At 35.4% G+C, this 24,621-nt stretch overlaps 1 protein-coding gene across 5 annotated transcripts in view; it reads right to left on the bottom strand.

Annotated features, from left to right (window-relative positions):
• Nucleotides 1-24,334, bottom strand: part of LOC112054727 (GATOR complex protein Iml1) — a 35,690-nt gene extending 11,356 nt beyond the window's left edge. The window contains exons 1-18 of one of the 5 annotated variants that reach the window (XM_024094604.2): nt 24,090-24,334; nt 23,624-23,761; nt 22,903-23,072; nt 22,024-22,290; nt 21,625-21,767; nt 20,828-21,015; nt 19,539-20,016; nt 18,336-18,484; nt 16,101-16,298; nt 14,344-14,487; nt 13,663-13,815; nt 12,172-12,186; nt 9,785-10,002; nt 9,009-9,214; nt 8,082-8,256; nt 6,914-7,111; nt 4,095-4,175; nt 1,563-1,648 (exon numbers count right to left, since the gene is read on the bottom strand). In XM_024094604.2, the coding sequence (XP_023950372.2) occupies nt 1,563-1,648; nt 4,095-4,175; nt 6,914-7,111; nt 8,082-8,256; nt 9,009-9,214; nt 9,785-10,002; nt 12,172-12,186; nt 13,663-13,815; nt 14,344-14,487; nt 16,101-16,298; nt 18,336-18,484; nt 19,539-20,016; nt 20,828-21,015; nt 21,625-21,767; nt 22,024-22,290; nt 22,903-23,072; nt 23,624-23,761; nt 24,090-24,132 (3,050 nt within the window). In that variant the 5' untranslated portion in view covers nt 24,133-24,334. The remainder of the gene's footprint in view (nt 1-1,562; nt 1,649-4,094; nt 4,176-6,913; nt 7,112-8,081; nt 8,257-9,008; nt 9,215-9,784; nt 10,003-12,171; nt 12,187-13,662; nt 13,816-14,343; nt 14,488-16,100; nt 16,299-18,335; nt 18,485-19,538; nt 20,017-20,827; nt 21,016-21,624; nt 21,768-22,023; nt 22,291-22,902; nt 23,073-23,623; nt 23,762-24,089) is intronic. The other 4 variants (XM_024094607.2, XM_024094608.2, XM_024094605.2 and 1 more) reach the window with 4 other exon arrangements.
• Between the last annotated feature and the right edge of the window lie 287 nt (nt 24,335-24,621).

Here is a 24,621-nt window from a genome sequence, read left to right as displayed (position 1 = left end):
AGCAGGAATGATGAACCTTTGGTATACGAGTCACAAATGTCAAACAATGAATAGTGTAAGAGAATAAAAAATGGCAACATTTCTTAATATTCAAAGGGACAACATTTTTAAAAAAATTTATATAAGTATACCATAGTTTTAATTAGAATGTCGTAAGATTAGTTGATTTTCCAAGGTTTTATCATATCGTTATTTCAACTTATTGGATTTAATTTTGTAATTTTTTCACCACATTACGTATTTGCCTACTTATATGTTTACTAAAATAAAGCGAACCAATTACAAAAGCGTTTCAATGGAAAATGAAAATCAAAACTAAGCAGAATGTAGGACAGCTTCTATGAGTCTAAGCATGACTACCAAAATAAAGCACAAAGATTGGCAATGATATTAAATGATTGAATAAAATATAGTTCTGAAAAGAAGAAAAAAAGAAAGGAATGCCTAGAAAGCAAACGCCAAAAAACCATTCCCAAAAGCAAGCCAATGTATTACCAAATATATGTAGGTATTATTGATAAATGCTTATAAAGATAATGACAAAATGTTTCTTCGTTTTGTACCTACAAAGTAAATACATAATAAAAATATTTAATTAAACACTAAATCGAATACACAAACACAAGTATTACAAAATTGCTATATAATAGAAAATATAAGTTGTATATTCGATCAAAATGAGTTATGTGTATTTTATGGACTATGCAATACAAATAAATGATAAGTTACGTACAATTTACAATAGGTAATACTTTTTAAATAACATTAATTAATTCAATTGTTTATTTGATAATACTCCGTTACTTAGGACGTGCATGTCCAAAGCAACTCTGTCGTGCTATGACATTGCACTGTATCTAAAGATAAGGTGTTTTGAGATAACACTTATAATTGAGTTACTCACACAAGCTGACATACATCATTAACAGCCCAAATTCGGCTCACTTTTGAGCACGAGTCTCCTCTTAGAATGAGAGGAGGAGGCTAACAGTACACTACGCTGGCGGAAAGCGTATTGGCAGGCTTCACACACGTAGATAATTTAGAAAATGCAGTTTTCCTCACGATACAATTTGCATTTAAATATTTTTAACATCCCGACACAAAAAGAGGGCAAATATACTCGACTGTGTTCTCAAATGCAAGCGCACTGTAAGAGAATATTGATGACTTAATCGAGTGTTCTTAGCTTCGTTTGATGAGAAAATTTGAGGGTGGTAAAATTGGGACATGGAAATCCGATTGTTTATATTGAAATAAAAACAAACAATTTTCTTTGATTCGGCTCGCATATTGCAACAACATTTAAACTTTTCTGTTATGATAGAAAGAATTTCTGGCATAAAATTCTTTACTTATTCTAGTTAAATTTCATGATATTCGGGGGTTTCGGGCTGATAATGATTATGATTATCTCGACGGTTTCTCTCTTGAGTAAGAACAAATAATTGCGATTCTGAAATATGCATGTTTTTATATACAGTGTTTTGTCATGGCACAGCAATATTTTAAGGTGTATTTGTATTGCATAGTGTGTAGAACATGTATACAATGGTACTGACATAGCTTCGATCCGAAGCCGCGGTCGGTCGGGTAGGCGTGTGCTGCCGACGCGCTCTCTGAACGGAGAGTTGGACACGCCACCTTGCTACACCACACAACACTCGCATTAAAGTTACAATAACTATTTACAATTACAATACAATATATATGTATATACTACAGAAATCAATTATCGATTATCCGGACTTAAAAATCAATTATCCGGATTGTCAAATTTGAGCAATAAAACAATTGACAATATCACACAGGACCTAGAATCAGCAACGCTATTCTGTCTTTGTAATTCGACAGTGATCTTCGAATTCATCTCTATATCTTTCTCTATCTTTAGTATGGGGTTAGACAGTGATAGATAGAGATGAATTCGAGACTCACACTGTCGAATTATAAAAGCTTCGCAACAGAATAGTCCTCCTGCTGTGAAACGGTTATAATATGCAACATGTATGCAAAAAATGCTTATCTCGTATCGTACATGCAATTGTCAGGATTTTTAATTATTATATGACAGCAAGTCCGGGTAATCGAGTGTACTATATAGGCAAACCGTCTAACTGAAGCCTTGTCAGCGCTTTACAAGATGCGCCTCTTCCCCGCTCCTTTCTAGTTACCCGCACTACTGCCCCTGTAGCCAACCGGCAGGTCGGTTCACTTTCTACGATCGCAAACGCTTCGAAAACTAGAAAAAAATGTATGGGAATGACAGATCTAGATCACGTGACCTGTCGATAGCAAATGTCATTCCCATACATTTTTCTAGTTTTCGAAGCGTTTGCGATCGTAGAAAGTGAACCGACCTGCCGGTGCCGTAAAAATTCTTCGATACAAACAATGGGGAAGGAATGGAGTCAATGGAATTACATGCCAGGGAGTCTGACACTCACAGCCACACGTAAATACCATCGTTATTTTAGGACTTATAAGCGGGTCTTGTTCCGTAAAAACCTTACCTTTACAAAAAATATGCTTTATTGCGTCCAATGACACACATTTTATATTGACAATGAAATACCAATCGCTCTTAATGGCGTTTAAATTATTTTACCAAGTTATTGTAGACTCCAAATGAGTGTTAATTTCTGATGCTGAGTTTTTACACATGGAGATACAACGTGCCAAAAAAACGGTTGCCGGATAACACACAAATAATGACTAAATAAACAGAAGAAGCTAGCCAACGTAATCACAGAATGTATGGTGCAGTACGTGCATTATTTATCCACTTTTAAAGCAGTGCTTTTATATACGCAGCATTCTTTGAATTACATGACCAACTTAGAAACTATTGAATTATTGCACAAGGATCTACAGGCAAATGACAGCTTAGTCCTCGTCTGCGAGTTACAAAGATGTTACATGACATGGTATGAGGGTATCACGACAGAGGGGAGCAAGAGAATAGATGGAGCCGTCCTTTTTGTTTTAATTCACAGGCCCATGTTGCCGCCCTCACCACCATCTTTCTAAACATCCTCTGTTTTCATACCCTTGTACCACGTGGGCGAAGACTCAACTATACGATTAATCTATAGACAGACGACCAGAATTTAAACTGCAATGTTCGTTTAAGGAATATTAGCGATATCGCTTAAACATTGCAAATGCTCCCATCCCCCCTGTGCTTGCTACATCTTGTTTGCAAAGTAAGTAGTTAAAGCTCAAATAGTACTAACTACATTGTATACCACTGTTATTTTAAATAGAAAAAGCTTTCAGTAATTGGCGTGAGTTTATCCGCCATTATGTTATGCTTAGTTTTCAAAATTAGAAGCGAAAAGGTTTGAAATACTATTTGCCACACCAGTTTAGTGTTCTTTCTAGTTTATAAACCCCTACTGGTCTACTGAAATTGGCGCAAATGAATTTTTCGAGATCCACTACCATCGGAACACAATTTCTTAATCTGTGAAGTTTATAAAAATTAAAAAAAAATTAAAGAAAATGTGCTTGAACTTTCAAAAGCAAACGTGTGATTGAAATAAGAAATAACGGTATTATCTACATGATACATTTATAATGATTGAATTGTAACAATATTTATTTTGGTAAATATAAATTTGGTAGTATATTGGCTTGAATTTATATCATCACGGCTACAATTTCCGTTCATCGAATATTAAATTAGAAACACTTTTATTTTTTCTCGATTATATATATCTGACGGTTCTAGATTAGATAGTGATAACCACTTTTATATTTAAACTTGCGCCCGACATTTGCGTCGCTACAACATCAAATCATAATAATAATCCTTTGTTTGTCTTTGGACTACATCAATAATTATATTTTAGTATATTTATTTTATGTTCGATCATTATTATTTAATACATTTCCAACTATTAAACTGAAAAGCTTCTGTACGTCTTAAAGCTTTTGCTTTCACTTCCGAGTCGAACACGCACGCACATTTGTACCCTTGTGCGTACACATGCACGCACATCCTTCGTATTCGCATCGTTGAGTAGTACTAAAATAGATCAATCGATTATAACATTTATTATTATGTAGGTAAGGGCTGGAATCCCGTGTACCTGCGCATTCCGCGTGAGGATGGAGGTGGAGTGTCGCCGCCTCGTTAGCGCCGCTTCCGATGCGCCGCACGCCCCCGCCACCTGCGGCATCCGTGCTGTATTCCTAACCCTGCGCTCTAACCACGACCCCAGAAGGTCCGGCCCTACCCTTAACCCTTACTGAATGTTACCAGCCTCAAACTGGTAATCAGCATAAGACAATAGGATAGTTGACTCATATCAAATTTCATATAAACAATATTAATTTCGTGAAGTACATGGAATAAGGGTCCGAAATATATCGATATCAATTAATAAAAGTTAAGGATTTATTTTAAAACTTAATTTAAATATCACGTATTTTTTCAAATTTTCCAAACGTCAAAAACGCTGTCGCCCATTTTGTGACGTCACTAACACTCTTCTACTAAATGTCGAACTAATTGTAAAGTAATATTTTTGTCAAAGCTCCATTTGTATGGGATTTATTGTAATGACGTCATGAAACAGTTGAAATACAAACTGTCATGGCCGACAGGCGTTTTGCCTCGTATTGTCAAAAACATATTTAAAAACTAAAATTTTCATGTAATCACGTCTATAATATAAATTTTTTTTTAGTCTACTAGAACGATAATGAACTATTTAAGACAATTAAAAAAAAAGTGTCAACTAGCCTATTCAGTTAATAGATGAACTAAGAAGTTTATGTAAAATGCTTAAAACGTTGAAAATCGCATAAAACATTTATATTAAAAGCTAAACTACCATTTGGGTAAGAAAATACATTAAAAGCAATCCCAAGTTAGGTGTAGGGCCGGTTGACTTATTTAATAGTGTCGCCTCCGGTAGATCGGACACCCAACAAATAATTGATGGCCCGTCCTGTTGAGGCATAATTTTGCTGAAACTTGCACCGTTGCAATTTGAAGAGCTACTTTATTTACATTTTTTACATCAAAACACGTAGCAGGGCCTTTTGATAAAATATAAAATATTATTATTATATACACACATGCAATATTACTCAAACAGGAAATTATTCAATTAAAAATTATTTACAATTCTTTTTGATGCACATTATTACCATTTTGAACTAAAAGATTTTGTTTTATGAGAAAAAATATTTACTAAAGATTCTAAAACTTCATGTTTAAGTACATTTATTAAATATATTATTATATTATTGAAACGGACAATCAACTCTTTCAGAACAACACATTGGCATTAGACACTTTGTTTGTACAACGTATGCAAACAATAAAACCAAATTTAGGTTTCACTATGAGTTCCCCGTTTTTTTTTAACGTAAAATTGAAAAACAGTAAATAGGTATCAACAAAATGCAATATTAGTGTTTTCTTTTTTATACATTTTATGGGTAATATCTTATAAACAAAGTTTACAGATTTTTAGAAGGGGGTTTGAAAGGAAACTTGCTTGTATTTTTAGTAGGTATACCAAAATTCATTATATAAATAAACATGACAATAAACTGAGGTAGTCACAATAGATCGAGCGGGTCTTAGGTCAAACATCTCATAGAAAATATATGTATTAAAAAACATCGCAAGAATATTGGGCATATGAAAAACAAAAATGCTTTTCCATTGACATAACATGCATACACACAGAGTGTAAATTATCATTTCCCATAACTGTAGGGTTATATTCTTTGACGTAATCTATTTAAAAATATTATTAGTAAGTGAATAATATTTCTTTTGTAAATAGATCTTAAATTGTGGCCCTTATGACGCATCTTTATATGTTACAATAGTTGTTCCGTTTGCAAAAATGGTTTAAAAATATGGAATAAATAATTCCATATGTAAGTATTTAAAAATATGGCTTGTTTTACTTTGAACTAACTAACTCGCCTATTGTGTAATAAGGAAGTTGACTCAAATCAAATTTAATATAAACAATATTAATTTCGCATAGCGCATGGAATAAGGGTCCGAAATAAATCAATATTAATTAATACAAATTAAGGATTTCATATAAAACTTAAAATTAAAAATCATGTCTTTTTTTCCAATTTTTCCAAACGTCAAAATCGCTGTTGTCCATTTTGTGACGTCGCAAAGTTGCTCGATGTACTAAACGTCAAACTAATTGTTAACTAATATTTTTGTCAAACAAAATGTTTTTGTTTGTAAGGGATTTGTTGTAAAGTGACGTCATGAAACTATTTTCATGTAAAAGTCTCAAAAAAATATGAAATAAAATTTTTCAATTTTGTAAAACGTTATTGAACTATTTAAGACCATATAAACAGTGTCAACTAGCCTATTGTTTCACGTATTTTAAAATTAAATGTTGTCACTGTGGTACATAAAAGCGTGTGTTACGTTACATGGATAGTAAAAACACAAAAGGTTTTTTTTTTAGATAATAAAACATTAGTTATGTAGTTCAGTTCCTATAAGTGGTCTAATCAACACCTTAAAGTTATGGGAAATCGTATGAAACACCCTGTATAAATATAAAAAGGAATTTAATGCGTAAATATCAATACATGTTCTTAAAGTGCTTTTACGTTAAAAAAAGATTAGACATTTTTTTTGAATATAAATTTCATAGGTTGCACAGACAGAAGTCAATGTGTATAAAAAAAAATTAAAACAACACTGTGCATTTATGAAGGATCATGCAGTGCTACATTGTCTACGTTTACATACATTCGGAGTGCAGATCAATTATCATGCTTTGTTATTGGATATGTGACTAAGAACAGCTAAATATTTACAAGTGATATTTCACCTATTTAAATATACACTGTTTAAATTTTTTTTGTTTTTTTTTTTCATTTTTTATTTTTTTTATTTCATACTTACCCTTTGCCTGTTCGGTCTTTTGACTTTGTTGAAGTAGGATTCCGTCATTTTGAGGAACCCTTCGGTGAGATGATCAAGATCATGACGTGTGGGTGTCGGATATATGTCACAGTGTGTGGTTTCGTCTTCGAGAATCGTCTTGGTGGCAGGATTGTATAGCGGTAATAGAAGAGTACGGAAGCGCCAGTATTTCAGTGCCTGAAATAATCTTGTATATTAGAACACGTAAGTCTTATATATCTTTAGTCTTTTTAATGCTCCTGGAGCTCTAAGATGCGCGCCTAAATATAACAAGATCATTTTTACACATTTTTCACAAAATATGTATCTCTCTCTTTAATTGTAATCGGAAGAAAAAGAGAGCAATATTTATATTATTATAGACAAACCATATAACTAAGTCTTCGCTTGCGCGATAAAAATGAAAAATGAATAAACGTTTATTCATTAACTAAAGTATTACATAAAAGTTGCAAGGGCCCCTGTACTAGGTAGAAACCTGTATTTACTGGGTGCCTCTCATCCGCCTAGACACAATGGAGAAAGTTCACTTTTTTTAAATGTCAGCTTTCTATATTCTCCGTTGAAAATAAAAAATACTTGTGAAAGAATTATTGAGAAACGTTAATTAGTTCTCAAGATATTATAGAATTACAAAGTGAGCGGCAACAGCCCGCTTTTAACGTCATCGTACGACACTTGCACGGCTCGTTCAGACAATATCGTACTTCTGCCTTTCCTATATAAGTAAGCTCGTGTCGTTACGAGCTGAGATAGTACGAAGTGTTCCGTTTGTTAGGTGGGAAGTAATGGGAGACCGTTCGAGCGACCTAGCTCATCCTTGTAGTGATGTTCGATTCTTCGACACCTTTTGTTGGATCCTTCATGGATTATTTTGGAATAAACAAGGAGAGTGACTTAAAGTGGAGAAGGGGAATGTTAACTAGTTTTAGAAGACTATTAACCCTATATACAACGGTCACAAGTCTGGGACTTCATTCAAGATTATTCTCTGCTACTCGAGGGTTTATTGATAATGTTCATAGTGGGAGTTATGAGAGTGAGGTACCCATTCAATAATCGCGTTATTCTCTTTAAATTCGCATCTCATACAATCCAACACTCATAACAGTTTTCTATAAATTGTAAATAATAACTGGCTACAAACTTCGACTAGAGTGAAATCGGTGTCACCCCGAGTGCAAATGTAGTGGTCCATGTAGTTCCAATTGTAGTTCTCCAATTTCTCTGTAGTGAAGGACACCCAGGAAACTTCGTATGTATCGTGGTTGGGTGCGTGAAACCGATATCTGTAGTGGATGTTGAACGGAGGGTATGGGTGTCTGGAACCAGTAAAAAAATTACATTAAAATACCGGACAAGTGCGAGTCGGATTCGCCCACCGAGGGATCCTTACAATTTTGTAGGTACATGATTATCCTCGATGCAATGGCGGATTTAACAGCAGGCTAAGGTAGGATGCAACTTAGGGCGGCAAAGGTCCAGAAATGTGTTACAGAAATAAAGAATAACCTTAATATAATACGAGTACGAGTAGAGGGTTGAAAAATTTATGAAATATTAGCAAAAAACTGATATAACGAAGATAGAGCACAAATAAAACCTTTAAACGTAGTTAATATGAAATGTATCAGTTTCCAAATCCGCCACTGCCTCGATGATTGATTACACACTTTAAATGAAAAGTATATTACTTATGTATAGTTTCGGATTTTCCTATATTCTTATTGCTTGTCAAATTTTACTTTTAGTTCAATGGAAAGTAAATTTGTATATGTTGACACTCAACTTTATACGGAAAATTCGATACCTCCACGCGTTCCCGTGGTCTTTACAGACGGCTGGGCATACAGACACAGACAGACGAACATCAGATATGCAGACGGGCAACAAGTGATAAGGGTTTTATTTTTTTTCTTTTTCAGATACAGAACCCAAAAAATTAACAAAAGCCCGGCAGACAGATAGGGACGGACATACAGGCAGACATACAGACGGACATCAGATATGCAGCAAAGTGATAAAGGGTGCTTTTCTGGTACGGAACCCAAAAAAATTACAAAATGCCCCTCACCTAGGTCTATATCGCGTGACACTGATCGTAGAGCCAATGAGAGTCAACTCATGGAATATTCTACCAATGGACAGCAGGTATCGTTTGGTTGGCGCCGAGTTGCTCTTGTTACTCTGCGGGGCCACTTTAGAGGGCGGCCCGTGTGATGATGGGCAATGAGATTCGGTTGCTTCGTTCTCGTTAACACCGACTATTAGCTGGAATCCCTGTAATGTGATATGAGAAAACGTTTCACCTTGTTCATGCAATGGCGTAAGCCAAACTGCGGGTTGTGAGAGGCAAATAATCACGTGATTTTTCCGGGACAAAAAGTATCCTATATGTTAATCAATAATATCTATAAAGTGAAATTTCCATCAAAATCGGTTCAGTTGTTAGGGCGGGGGTAGGGTAGAGGTAGGGTAGGTTGAGAGTAGGGAACGGTAAGAGATGGGGTAGGGGATAAGCCCACATAAGTCAAAGAGAAGCTTGACCGAATCTGCTAGTTATTGAATAAAAATATATCGTGCGGTTGGAGGTACTAAATAACATATTTATTAATTTATTAGTTTTTAAGCTTTATTTTTAGTACTTCTTGAATATGTGAACTGTTTATAAGGAGCACCATATTTCATTTGTTGATCCTAAAATTATTTTCAGTTCAAACTGTATACACATCTGTAAGTTAAGTGGCTGGACACATTGTCCACGATCATTGTGTACTTTTTTTTGTAACATGTACTGTGTACTAGTTGTAGGTGTGTCAAATAAAATAAAAATAAAGAACAAATATCTACCTGCGCTAATCGCTGGGAAACCAGCTCTTTAAAAACCTCCATAGTGGTGAGCGGCTCTTTGTATATGGCTCTATTCCTCGCGAAGTCCGCGTTCACATCGTCCGGCAGGAGGTTGTAGTCCGACACTAGGTAGTCGTTTTGCAGCGACCGCTTGTCGGGGAAGTAATCCGTCGTGATCGGCAAACACGCGGGGATAGTCAGTGATTTCCAATCCACACCTAAACGTGACACGTTTTATTGTGATTTTACTCATAGAAAATATTAAATATGCACAAATTACATAAGATATAATAATTACGATCTAAGAGCTTATGATACAGTGCCTTCGTCATTAAAACTGAAAGTTTGTCAGCCCAAGCTTCTTCCTTAGTAAGTAACTCCCCAGTCACTAATTACCTCGGGCACGTAATTACCGTTAAAAAATATTACGAAGCTTACTGTTTGACATGATTTCTCATATTGCACCGAAGAATATATTAATCAATTACACTTTGTAGGTTTACGGTAACTTGATGCCCTAAACAATCTTCCCCTATCCTTAACCTAAAGTAGGTATTGTAGTTACAAGGAATTAATTTTTAAAAATAGTACCTAGATACGTGTTGTACGTAGAATAGTATGTTTTGTTCCTCATGCCCATATTTCATGCTAGATGGAGCCGGCACAATTGGATTTAAGGTTTTTTGGACTTTCCGGACTTTTTTAATTTTTCTTCTCGATCGTCACTGGTGCTAGACGGGGTCTAGAGGAGCACCAGTGACTAGATGCCCTGAACAATTGCTCAAATAGCTCATAGGCTAATCAAGGAGTTACTAGTTTCTTATTAACTTAACTCATTAGTTTCCTCTCGTACTTCTCTGTGATAGGACTTAGAAGAAGAAGAAATACTTTATTGCACACAAAAATACAGTAATAAATAAAAACATTAAAACAATTTATTAAACTTAGGAGCATGGGCTGACAAGCTTTTGTACATGATGAAGTTATGGACATCACAAGCTCTCGGTCTATTCACGCGAAGAGAGTTTGACAATTATGTCATGACGTCACGAAGCACTATTTAGTATGGCGAGCGTCAAACACGAGAGGGGAAGTCATCGGCAAACTCTCTACGTGGGACTGTAAGACTGTAGATACTTTAAAAAAGAGAATTTATTAATTAAACAATCGCAATGGCTGAGTATAGCAATTACATCTTGTAGCTTATTATGAGAGTATTTTTAAAATAAGATCTAGTTTTAAAATTAAAACCTGACTGCAAATACGAGTAGGTATAACCTTGATTTTCAGAACAACCCAATGACTTTCTGTCTGACAATTTTCGTCTTTCTGTATAGTATATAACTTTATGATGTCATGGCACGTGGAATTCTATGTGAAAACAAACATACGAACATACCTTCATATCATGTGTAGGTATGTTTGTATGTTTCAAACATCAGTCGATGATTCACCTCAATCGGGTAAAAAAAAAAATATTGCGACTTTTATACATTCTCAAAAAAGAGTATTATTTAAAAAAAATTGCATTAAGCTAATTGGTGTTATGAAAATGTCTTAAGTATGTATGGTTAGTGACAATCGAATGCCGCTGAAGTAAGGCCCAAAGCATTGTTTCAACTCGTCGCTTTAGAGTTTAAAGTTTATTTTGTGTTAGTATTTTGATGTGACATGCACTGATTATAAATACACATACGTTTTTACTAAGCGAACGTTTCTTACACGTGGCTTAAAAGCACATATTTCATTCATCAATTGCTAATTAATTTTAGAACCAATCAAAAAGTTGAGTTACAGCAAGACAACCGGCTTTCATAGATTCAGTTATTTATATAAAGCAAATATTTATGTTCTCTTCTGTTCTCTAAAAGCTTTTCTCAACATTATGATTTATGCATAACCAAAACAAAGTAACCTAATGTACCAAAAATTTATTTAAATTTATATTATCATGTATATTATAAATGTGCCTGTTTGTTTATTAAAAAATCCATAAGATACAATGACAATATATGAGTAAAAGAGATCAATTTACAAAATCAACATATTTTTTCAAATCAGACAAGTAATTGGTGCTTTTAAGTTATGTTATTTGTGCAAATCTCAGGATTTTGTCTATTAACATTTCAGTTGTAATATTTTTTGTTAAATACTTATTTAAGAAGAAATTACGTTGCTAAGAATAGTGACTTTCATGAAATTAGGTTATTTTGTTTCATATTATTTAATTGATTGAATAATGTGAATTGGATTTGCTACAGAAAATCTAATAAGCAAAATATATATTGCAAATAACCCCAGAAATTGTATTATATTATAATTAAATCTCAGAATTATAGAGGGAGCGGCTACTGAATGATGCAAATCCAATGAATGGGATATCAAACCTATGGCTCGGTTCGCTTTGGGCCGCATTCGATCCAAACGAATTGAAGATATTTTCAATGCGACGATTTCATGAAACATTAAAAATGAAAATGAGATTTTAGTATCATTACTTCGTTAAGGCAGTTTTAGATGAGACATTGACTTGCAACAGCGTTTGGTATGCCAGTTATCGCAAACATTTTATCACAGAAAAATGTTTACATTATATTATAACAGTCATGCCAGTCAACAACATCATGTTGTTGGCTAATGTTTTAATTAGCAATCGCGAAAATAATAAATAAGGATAGCTTTATTCATTGTATGTACAGTCAATGAAAATTTAAGTGGACAAATTATCCATAACATTTGAAAATTTTAAATTATTTTAAATGACTTGTTTCAATGATGTGCGATTACTTTTTCTGGTTAAGGACCATGAGTTAAAAAAAATATCATAGATGTATATCAAACTCGTATCTCTATTTCTTTAATCAAATAGACAAAAATATGGTATTTTTGAACTTAAGTTTTAACATACAACTGGAGCACCAAACATCTGATTCTTATATCTGAGAAAAAGCCCAGACCAAACTCAACCGAGTAAGTGTCACACACAATGATTTAGCTAGTTTAATATTACTATTTTGTAAAATCAAATTAAATCTAAATCTGCCTTAATAAGATGAAATGATTTGTTGAACGACACTAATCTTTCATTTGCAAATGCAAATATTCAAAAATGGCATTTTTGGCTATGTATCATAAATTTTTCATGATACACAGCCATAATAAACTGCAACTACATAATTGTAAATTTATGTAAAGACAGCAGATACAGCAGTTTCGTTTGCAAAATTTAGTTTCTTGGATTGTAGACCTTTATATGGACAACTCTGTTGCCTTTCCTATATGTACTCAGACCTTTACGTTTGTACTTGTATCGCACTCAAATTCACCAACAAAATGGTCCATCGTTTTTTGAGGGGACGAGGCAAACTCACACATCGTAAATATTTACACTACACACAACTATATCGTAACACACACAGCCATGTATGGAATTAACTCAATGAAACATCGATTCTATAGACACGGTTTTTGTGAACAAGTTTGATCGTGATCATATACTTTTGACAGATGGGTAACGTCTAGCGAGACAGGTCCTAAGGTAAATGGTCTGAGTTTGTGTTGCGTCAAGCTTAATCGCCCTTTGACAACTGCGTCAAAATCCGTTGAGTACTTTTGGAGAATTTTGAGTAAACATAGGTAAACCGATAGTGTTATTTTTTTGTGTTTTATATTTCTCTTACAAACCCCTCTAAACTCTTTTCAATGTACATACATAAATTCGATTGCTAATAAAAGCAGTCATGTCATGAAAAAAATTAAACCAGACTATTTCAAAAAATGCTTTCTAATCCTTTCTCAAAATTCAAATTTACATCAGATTCTTATAAGTTTTGAAAGCAATGCACAGTATCGTAAACTGAGTTTTTTTTTTAACTTACCGGTTGTAAGAGCCGGAGTCCACTCCTGTTCGCCCGTAGCACCCCAGAGCAGAGCGAGGGAGGCGTTGTTAGTGGTGGACGGAGCGCTCGCCGTACCGAGCACGCTCAGAGTGCCTGACGCGCTTATCATGCGTTTCCGACTTGGGATGTTTCCTGAAAAAATGATTTATAACACATTTGCTCGTAAAGGGTATCTAATTTTCCCAATTTCAATGCCGTAATGTATCTCATTATGCACTTGTGCGTTATCGTAATGTAAAACGCACGATTTATCAAGATGTTTATCAAGATTTATCAAAGTGGTCAACATTTCTGAACTTTGGAAATAAAATAAATAAACATTGAATTCATCAATTTCATCAATTTTGAAAATAAATTTAAATTTAATGAATTATACTGGCTGTTTTTTGGACCTTTGCTTAAAAAAACACGCTGCTGCGCGCGCTTCGCTGATTTGCGAAAAAGTGAAGATTATTCCGCGCGTTTTTAATATTTGCTATAGTCTTTTTATTTCGAAATGTCAAGTACTGATGAATTTATTAATTCAACATCGCCAGAAACGGAATATACAAGAGTCTTATATCAGCAGTGGACGTCCATAGCTTGATAATGATGACGATGTTAAAGCAAAGTAATTTCGATGTTTCAGGGAGATTTTCGTCAGCAGCCTCAAATACTTACCGTCAACTTGATACACGGAGTGGTTGTTACTAATTACGGAGCCGCCATTCTCTTTCGCCGTATTGTTGAGTCCAGATCTAGAGGCCGACTCGCCAGCGGGCCTCGCCTGGTAGTGATGCTGCTGAATCAACACACCCGTGGGACCTGGTACATGAAAGTAACGTGTTTAAAATTGTGACACTTAATAAATAATAGACTAGGGTAAAGTCACAACCGTAACACCGGAAAATAGGGTAGACGTATTTTCACGCAATGCAACAACACTGAAGGTTATAGGACCATTTCCAACGGGTCTAATACACTACAGTGAATATAAAACATGGCTTCGCAAGGCGACACTACTGTCACGCACACAGTCATGGGCAAACACAAATCACTGCAAACACACTAAACCTCAAACCACGTTTATCGACTAAACTAAAAATTCAACCGTAGAAAACTTAAAACGGTTATAGAATTAATGACAGGACGCTGCTCAATTAATTAAAATCTTTTGGTTGCAGGGATAACCAACAGTCCTCTGTGCAGAGCATGCGTGGAGGAAGAAGAAACATTGATACACGTTATGCTTAGATGCTGAGGTGTGTCTGAACAATGCGCAGCACATATTGACTCCCCAGCAACACTCCATAAGGCGTTCAGCGACCTGGGTGGCTTGCTAAGCTTCTGGAGCGAGCTCGGATGGCTCAAAGGGCTCCACCGGGGACCAACACCAAATGGGCCTACACACAACGGCGAACATTAATGGCTAAGCGCAAAAAGGGAGGAAGAATATATACTACATTTTTTAGGCTTGACCTGTCTTGAGCATTTAAGTCTTTTTTGAAAGAAACATTCAAAACTTTTTAATTCTAACCCGAGTTCCGAATGTTATTAACAAGTGGACAAAGGCAGATAGTTGCTTTAAAGAATCTTAATAACTACAAGCTGCTATACAAAAATAATATTAAAAACAATAACATTTTCTATGGCTTGTAGGTCTAATCATAGAAAATTGTCGATGGCCCTCTTGATATGAATAGGCGGACCACTAGACTGAACCTGTTAAGTCGACCTTTGAGATTACCTAATAGAAAATATATGGGTCCAACGCCGCCGGTTGCTTGTCAGTATGACGGTGACGTGCGGACGGGTCGATGAGTCACTATTGGTTACGTTCAGCCCATACTTTGCAGCAACTAAACAAGTAGAGTACACCAACAAGGTAGCTAGAAGTTACCTTTAGGGAATATATGGGTCCCCCATCGTTGGTAGGTAGTCAGTATGACGGTGACGTGAGGACAGGTCGATGAGTCGCTATTGGTTACATTCAGTCCATACTTTGCAGCAACTAAACAAGTAGAGTACACCAACAATGCAGCTAGATTACCTTTAGGGAATATATGGGCCCAGTGTCGCCGGTTGCTCGACAGATTGACGGTGACGTGCGAAGGGATTAATGCCATACAAAATGTTGTCGCTAGACCTCTTTATGTCCATTTTACTGAACCACTAGACTGAACCTGTTAAGTCGACCTTTGAGATTACCTAGAATGCACCAACAATGCAGCTAGAAGTTACCTTTAGGGAATATATGGGTCCACCGCCGCCGGTTGCTCGTTAGTTTGACGATGACGTACGAAGGGTCGCAGGGATTAATGCCATACAAAATGTTGTCGCCGGACCTCTTAATGTGAACAGGCGGACCACTAGACTGAACCTGCTAAGTCGACCTTTTAGATTACCTAGAGTACACCAACAGTGCAGCTAGAAGTTACCTTTAGGGAATATATGGGTCCACCGCCGCCGGTTGCTCGTCAGTTTGACGGTGACGTGCGAAGGGTCGAAGGGGTTGATGAGCGCCCTGCCCGTCCGCGTCACCGGCTTGCTGCCCGTGGAGCTGCGAGGCGACAGTCGGCTTACCGATAGCGAGGAGTCCGTCGAGTCGCTGTTGACTTCGTTCACGCCGTACTTTGCTGTAATCCATATCATAGGATTAGTTAGGGCCGGCCGCATGCGTTCGTTTTCCTAATTCGTAATTTCGACATGGAATTCCGTGAGACTACAGACTACGTTTTTCTTCATTCGGAATGAATATTGTCGCAAGGGCTCGGGTCCAATACGTACGCGTAAAATTTGTTCTGTTCGGAAAAAAAATGGACATGAGCGTCGTTAAATGTATTTTATTTCATGCATTCGGTTTTCCGAGCAACCGGAAAACGAATACAGAAAACGAGAGTATTCGACCGGCCTACAGAGATGTACAAAATGGTTTTAAAAAAGCATTTAAATACAAAATGCAAAATACTTTTGAGATTTTCTATTTCAAATGAAAAATTCCAAATAGGTTTGCGTTTGGTATTTTAAATGCTAAATGCAAAATAGGTGTTTTCAAAATACTTTTTCAAAATAAAATACCTTTTGACCAAATCACAGATAATTTGTATTTATCATGAGAAATAGAGACACAATGCCGAGCCGAACAAAAACGTTCGTCATAATGTTCGTAGTTTTCGTGTGACATTGTCACTCTTCAAGACTATACCCACGATACCCACGATTTGACCAACGATGAAAAAAATAAAAAACCAGCCAAGCGCGTGTCGGGCCACGCGCAGAGTACAGTTCCGTAGATTAAATGAGCAGTTTAATTCCTTATATAATGCACAAAAATACCGATAACGGTGCCCCACACCATGTGATAGAAGATGAAAAATTCATCCTCACTTTGCATGTAGGAAAGAACCCCAAAAACAACTTTTTTTCCAATTTTCTTTTTACTACTTTATAGTCGTAATTAATAACAGACTCTGAGGTATCTTACTTTATTTACAGCTTTACCTTTTTAATTAACTCATAATTTATTTTTAATTAATAATTTTAACCTAAAAAATTATTATTCATGATTTTATTATATGACTTTGTTTACATTTTAATATACACACTCATGCTAATTTACAGATTTCTAGTAATTATAGTCACTGCGCTAAACCGCGGACGGACGGACGGACGGACAGACAGACGGACATAGCGAAACTATAAGGGTTCCTTGTGGACTACGGAACCCTAAAAAAAACGCACATGGCTAGCAGGCGCCTCTATTGGTCAAATTCGGCAATACAAGCGTCATTCGTTCATTTCGTTTTGTTTGACTGTTAATATTTGCTAAACCTAATCACAAAGTATTTTGCATTTTGAAATGAATATTAAAAATACAAAATAAATATCGAAAGGTATTTCAAATAAAATACAAAAAGCTTTTTACTAAAAAGCATTTAAATGCTAAATACAAAAAAGGTATTTTGCATTTTGTATTTGCATTTTAAATAGAAGTATTTCAAATAAATCACATCTCTGCCGGCCTAACAGAACAAACAAAAATTTTAGGTGGCACGATAGCCCATATTGAGCTCGAAATTTTCACGCCATATCACTGTATCAACGTTTCATGTCAAATTTCATGTTATTATTGCTGTGATAGAAATTGTCGATCACATTCGAAAACTCTCTTTGTAATTGTATTAATAAAGAGAAAATGTCCTGAAATGTTCTGCAATGCACAGGTTGCCTGTACCTTTAGAACTAATGGAATGGCGTACAAGTCAGTTGTTTACATGACATGATATGATTTCTAAATATGACTGTTATTCCTGTTTCCCTCCAACAAGTCTGAAACGACTGTGTTAGCAGTGGGTATGACAAGTGGGCATGAGTCTGGATGAGAGGTGGTGAGTCTGGGCTCTTTACCATTGAGCATTTAATGGTTGAAGTATATGAGTATTAATTATTATTTCTTACTTAAGAGAAACTATTATTTCTTAGGACATAAGAGGAGAGGAAGGCCAAAGAAGAGATGGTTGTTGGATTGTGTGAAAGAGGACATGTGTGTAAAAGGAGTGGATGATGAGTTGACAAGTAATAAAGACGAATGGAAAAGATTGACATATTTTTCCGACCCCACTTAAGTGGGATAAGGGTGAGGAGATGATGATGAATTATTATTTCTTACTTACAACTAATCAATATATCGGAGCCGAGGCTATGATGGATGTCTGGGTCAGACATTTTCCGATGATGAATGGCATTCACCGGCGGACTCCGTCTGTTGATGCCCTCTAAGCCCGCCACCGACGTTTTCTTTGTACGCGTCACTTTCTGCACCCTGCAATAAAGATTCTTGATTCTTGGAATTCGACAATCTATACTTATATTTTGACGGCTTAGTAGCGCAGTGGTATGCGTGGTGGATTTTCAAAACGGAGGTCCTGGGTTCGATCCCCGGCTGGGCAGATTGGGATTTTCTTAATTTGTCCAGGTCTGGCTGGTGGGAGGCTTCGGCCGTGGCTAGTTACCACCCTACCGGCAAAGACGTACCGCCAAGCGATTTAGCGTTCCGGTACGATGCCGTGTAGAAACCGAAAGGGCTGTGGATTTTCATCCTCCTCCTAACAAGTTAACCCGCTTTCATCTTAGACTGCATCATCACTTACCATCAGGTGAGATTGTAGTCAAGGGCTAACTTGTAAAGAATAAAAAAAAAACTTATAATAAAACTGTAGTAGGTCTAAATCTGTACATTGAAGATATTTTGAATATTTTTGTTGGAGGGAATATGTCTGTCTGTCCAGACAATATTTTTTGTATGTTACATACAACACAAACAAAAAATTAAAAAAAAAAATTTGCTTTAGTATCGATTATTTAATGCCGTCCAACAAAAAAATTAAGCATGTATTTAACGTTGACCGGGCACCACGCAGAAATTACTGAATGAATTGCAATAAAACTTGGCACGGTCGTATGTATGACAAATATCCTACAACATTCGTACGAATTTGAGACTATAATATGTTGTAGGATACTTTTAGCTGCGAAAATTAAATCAAAAGGGGGTTGATGTTTTGTATGGAACCTTAATTTTTCAAGTAAAAATTGGTATGTGTACCAAAAAATATTAAAAATATTGTCATTCAAGATTTTTAAAAATTCTACCCCTAAATAGTTAAAAAGGGGTTGAAGTTTTTTTATATAAATCGTTCATGTTTTGGGTTATAGTATTGTAAAATGATTAGTGGAGTATTTATTATACATAACACATACCTAAATATAAAAAGAAGGGTGTGAAATAGGGGTTAAAAGTTTAAATCTAATTCCACGCCAACGAAGTACTTAAATAAGAAACCTTTTTTATGGAAACCATATAAAAAACGACATACCATGTGCTATGTGCGGGAGGCAACTGAAACACCTGTGCATCATATGCATCGTAATCAAATATAGAGTTGTGCATATAATCGTCCTCCTTCAATAGTTTCCCCTTGCTCTCGTCTTCGTACATCTTTTTCAATGGCTCCTGACTTTTCCTCGGAGGCAACTTAATCCGTGGAATGAAGTTCGAATAAGCAACCTTCTTGTTAGTTGAGTAAAATGACAAGTTGATCCAATGCGGCATAGAGTAGTCATCTATGGAGTTGATGTTGCTGTCTTTGTTGTGAAACTTCAATAATGGTACTGCGTGTAAGGGTTGTTCCCCGACGCAAACGAGATCGCTTCCCACGCCGTTGTCTATGATCCTCTGTTTGGTCACGTTGGTCAACTCCCTGTCAACCTCGAACACCCCTACGCCGGGTGTGATCACAACACTAAGTTGACCGGTCCGATCGAAACATCTGTCCAGATAATGTTTTTCGAAGACTGAAATTTTTACAAGAATCTGAATAATATTGTTGCGGAGAACCGTATTGCTACAGTCATAGGGTTCACAATCGCTCGCCCATGTTAGGTTCCATTTGAGATAAGAAGATTTGCCTTGTTTACATAGAATTTCATGGAATCAACAACAAGCGTGTGGACGTTTCCAGAATAGTCGTCGTAGTAGTAGGAATAAACGTCAACTAACTGTCAAACGTCCGGACACGCGTCGGTCCGGACGTTTGACAGTTAACTTCGAAACGGAGTGAAGTGAACATCAGTGATACGAGCGATACAAGTGAACTCAGCTACGATTTTGGACTACGAATTGCCTACGTTCGGAAGTGTGTATTATATACTTGGATTAAGAATTGGAATAAAGTCTCATACAAGTCACCAGGTGTTTAATTCTAAATCCTCCAACCCTAGTTCGTAACAATATGTTAACTGCGAATACGAGTCTATATATCTTCAAAAGCTTTCATCTAAAAAAACGAAAAAGGTCTTAAATCCGAGATAGTAACTTCCGATTTTATAACATATCAAGGGAGTGTCATCAACAAACTTGTCTAGCTATATAAATTTAAAGTGAAATTCTGGGAAATGCTTAACATACAAGCTGAATTTATATGTATTGTTATTATGTTATTATGGCACAAGACTAACGGCATGCGCGCTCACAAATATATAAAATTGTAACTTTAAAATTTAGATTTTAAGTTTCAAATAAGTAAAAAGTCACAATTTTAATCTTAAAACACAATGAGTAATGGATGCATAAAACTAGAAATCTTTTTCATGAATATAAAATTACCATTTAAACTCATATTCAAAACTTCTAAGAAGTTCCCCTGTGCTGCTGTAGAATTAATAGCTGTTGGTATTTCCATGTTGGGCCTCTCATGGTATTGAAGTACAATTTTTTGGTAGTCAGTGAAAAGCCTCCTCAGCTGCAGTAACACATTAGACCAATCTTCGTATCTCTCATTTTGTACTGCAACCCTGTATTTAATAAGTAAAGAATATAAAGATCATGGTGTTTGGAGTATATAGGCTGTTTGTGACTAAGCTTCTCTTGGAAAGCTGTAACGTCATCCACACATAAAACAAAAACAGTCAATGAAGAAAATCAAACTTAAAGACATCAGCAGCAGAGTATTGGTCGCTAACTATAGGTTAGGCTAACTATATATAAATTTTGCTCAATAAATCATTTATTATTATTATAGGCCTCTTTAAAAGGCTCAGAGTCACACAGCAGGGTGATGGAACAAGCTAGCCTCAGAGTGTCTGCATGAATGAATCAGAAATGAGGAGAACTGTAGAAGAACCAAAGTCACCGACTGATAATAATCATAATCAGCCTATTTTGACAGAACCAGGTTGTTGCGAATAGCTTATTGGTTGCTTGCGTAACTGTACTAAATTTTAAGTTGTCAAGTTGATTAAATCAAAGGGACTCTTGACTGGGTCCGCTAGTAGGTATATAAATAATGAAATATAATTCTGCAATAAAAAACCAATGCAAAGTTTTGTTTATGACTAAATAGAAAGTTTTTTCTTTTGGATTAAATCTGTACTTTGTAAACATTTAAAATTCAATGTACCAACCTGTAAAAATCTTCATAAAATCTTCCTCTGTAGTCTTTCTGTAGGCATTCCTTCATGTGTTGTGGAAACTCTTCTAGTGTTTTTGCTTTGTAAAATGTTCTTGAAAACAATACAATTGTCACTTCATGATTACTCCCATTTTTCTGTCAAAAAATAATCAAGTAATGTAGGTATATTATAACAGCTATAAACTTGACAGTCTCCCCTTACAAGAGTCCTTTAATATAAACCAATGCTTACACAAGTATACTAGGAGATCATTTAAATGGCGACTTTTTTTCAGGCGGTTCTTGATGTTTAAATCAGATTTTTTGATATTTAAATAAATAATAAAAAAATTGTAAAATACTCTCTTATTCAAAATGTTTTATAATTGGTAAAGAAAATTACAAATAGTACCTTCCATTTTGCAAATAAATCTGCCAGAAACCCATTGACAGCCTTCTCAAAGTATAAGTCACCATGAATATCAAAGTCCCACATCTCCGAGGACATTTGTATGAAGAGATAGACCATGGATGTTGAAGATCGGAACACTATTTTTGTGTCCTCAGTTATAACTCCACACGCGACCCTGTCGCCTTGAGACCACATTTCATATACTTGACATCTGACTGCACCTCCACAATATTCTATCTTCTTATTCAGATACACACATGTGCTGACCTGAAAAAACATAATTATTATGGAAATATTTATGTATATTATTATGAGAGGAGCTGACATTGTCATGTCCAAAAATTGCCTTATGAGTTATTGAGGCTTTAATTTTGCTCCATTTGTCTGGATATCCACTACTAGCTGACACCACGCGGTTTGACCCGCATGGTTCCCGTTCCCGTAGGAATACGAGGATAATATAAAGCCTATAGCCTTCCTCGATCTACTATCTAACACTGAAAGAATTTTTCAAATAGGGCCAGTAGGTCCTGAGATAAGCACGTGCGACCAAACAAACAAACGCTTCAGCTTTATAATATTAGTATAGATATAAGAATGCACAGTCCCCGCTATGTTGTTTTCTGTGGTAAAAAAGGGAAGAAGAAGGCAGAGTTCTTGTGCATAGTCTCCAAAATATATCTGATATAAAACTGACAGACACGCAAAACATTGCAACAGTACAAAGTTACAGTTGTAAACTGTGTTATTGATTCATTACATATAGTGACCTTTCTAGTGTAGTGTTGAAATCATAATTATGCTTACTTCACTTATTTTTAATTTGAGAGAATAATTTGGTAAGCAGGGAGGTCAATAACAAATAAAAAGTTCACTTACCAAATGGTTCTTTAGCCTCCACATTTCAGACCTCCCCAAGTACTGATCTTTGAATGTCAACTCTACAGAGTCTAGTGCCACATCTGGCACATTTACAATATTTACATACACATCTGCAAATGTTCTCAATTGAAAGGTTGTGGCAATACTTTGCTCCACACTGATAGCATCTGTAATTAATAAAGTATCATTTTGAGTGACACCAACACATTCATACATGTTTGTTTATTGTCTGTGAATGCAAGGATGGCTGCACCATTCAGACAAATTAGGTATATAGGGACCTGCCTCGCTAGACATTACCCCTCTGTCAAAAGATCAAGAATCAACCATATGAAAACCCCGGTTTGTGAAGCTAAATGGCATAAAAAACAGTCAACAACTTGTAGTTTACTAAAAGGTGATTACATTTTATTTGCTGGTATTTCTAAGTTTATTACACAGAGTAAAGGATCATACAGAGTGAGTCTTTACAAGCAGTGTAAAGGTGCTGACAATAAAAAAAACAAACATCACGCGTCTCCTTGACATCTGCATACACAAACTTTTTTCATACTGATGCAACACTTAAGAATGTATTAATTTTTTTGTATTTGGCAGGGCTATGACCCTGTCATGTTTGGTGCGCTCCATCTGCTTATTATTATTGATTTATCTGTGCTATATTATATCAAACTTGTAATAAAAACCGAAGTTTTATTGTAAATTCACCAAAACTCACCTCTTCCTCGTCCAGGAGTATCAACTTTAGTGACTTGCAACAGCAATCTAGGGTAATCATTTTCAGGATGATAAATTTCAACAATATCTTTTTCCTTTAGTCCTGGGTAATCTTTTAGATTTATTATCAGATCTTCAGCTAAAATAAAGACATAAAATTCACATAAGGTAAAGATTAATACAACAGCTTGCACAAAAAAAGTATAATTTTCATTTGCTTGACGATAAATTACTTTTAGATTACTAGTATAATCCCGCAGTTTCGTCTACGTAGTTTCCATTCCCGTAGGAATACGATAAAATGTAGCTGTTACTCCTAAGCAATGTAGCTTTCCATTGGTGAAAGAATCCTTCAAATAGGTCCAGTACTTTCTGAACCTATTCAATGCTAACAAACAAACAAGCATATCTTTCCTCTATTAGATAATAATTAAAAATTAACAAAATTATAAATACTTATTACTTACTGCTAAAACTAGACTGATGCACAATCAATTTAAACGACTTCATTGTTTGTTTGTTTTTAAGTTAACTACAAAAACATAACTTATTGAATAATGATTTTATCTAAAATCATATATCACTTGTCGCACGAAATAGGAATTCATTTTAAACACATTAATAGAATTCTGATTTTGGATTACAAATGCAATTAAATAAAATTATATGTGTATTCTAAAAACACAACACAATGCAAAATTTTGATTTTTGACACAACACAAACGTCTAAATTTTTGATACACAGCAGTGTTGTCAACATTAAACTTACTACTAATTCCCCCCAAATCAGAGCGAAATTCCTCAAATTGGGTAAAGAAAATATCCCAATAACCCATAAATCCCAAAATCCTATATTATATTAATTTACTCTATGCCCCTTTGTCAAAGAATAAGATCAACGATCTAACGCGTTAATAAAATGTTTTATATAGAATCAATGTTTTATTGTTGTAATGGTTTTTCTTCTAGACTAGAGCGCCAGTCTTATGCAATTGAGTG

This window comes from Bicyclus anynana, chromosome 5 (assembly GCF_947172395.1).
Source record: "Bicyclus anynana chromosome 5, ilBicAnyn1.1, whole genome shotgun sequence".
NCBI lineage: Eukaryota > Metazoa > Arthropoda > Insecta > Lepidoptera > Nymphalidae > Bicyclus > Bicyclus anynana.
The sequence above is the reverse complement of the archived record's forward strand: the minus strand, read 5'-3'. Positions and strand labels throughout refer to the sequence as shown.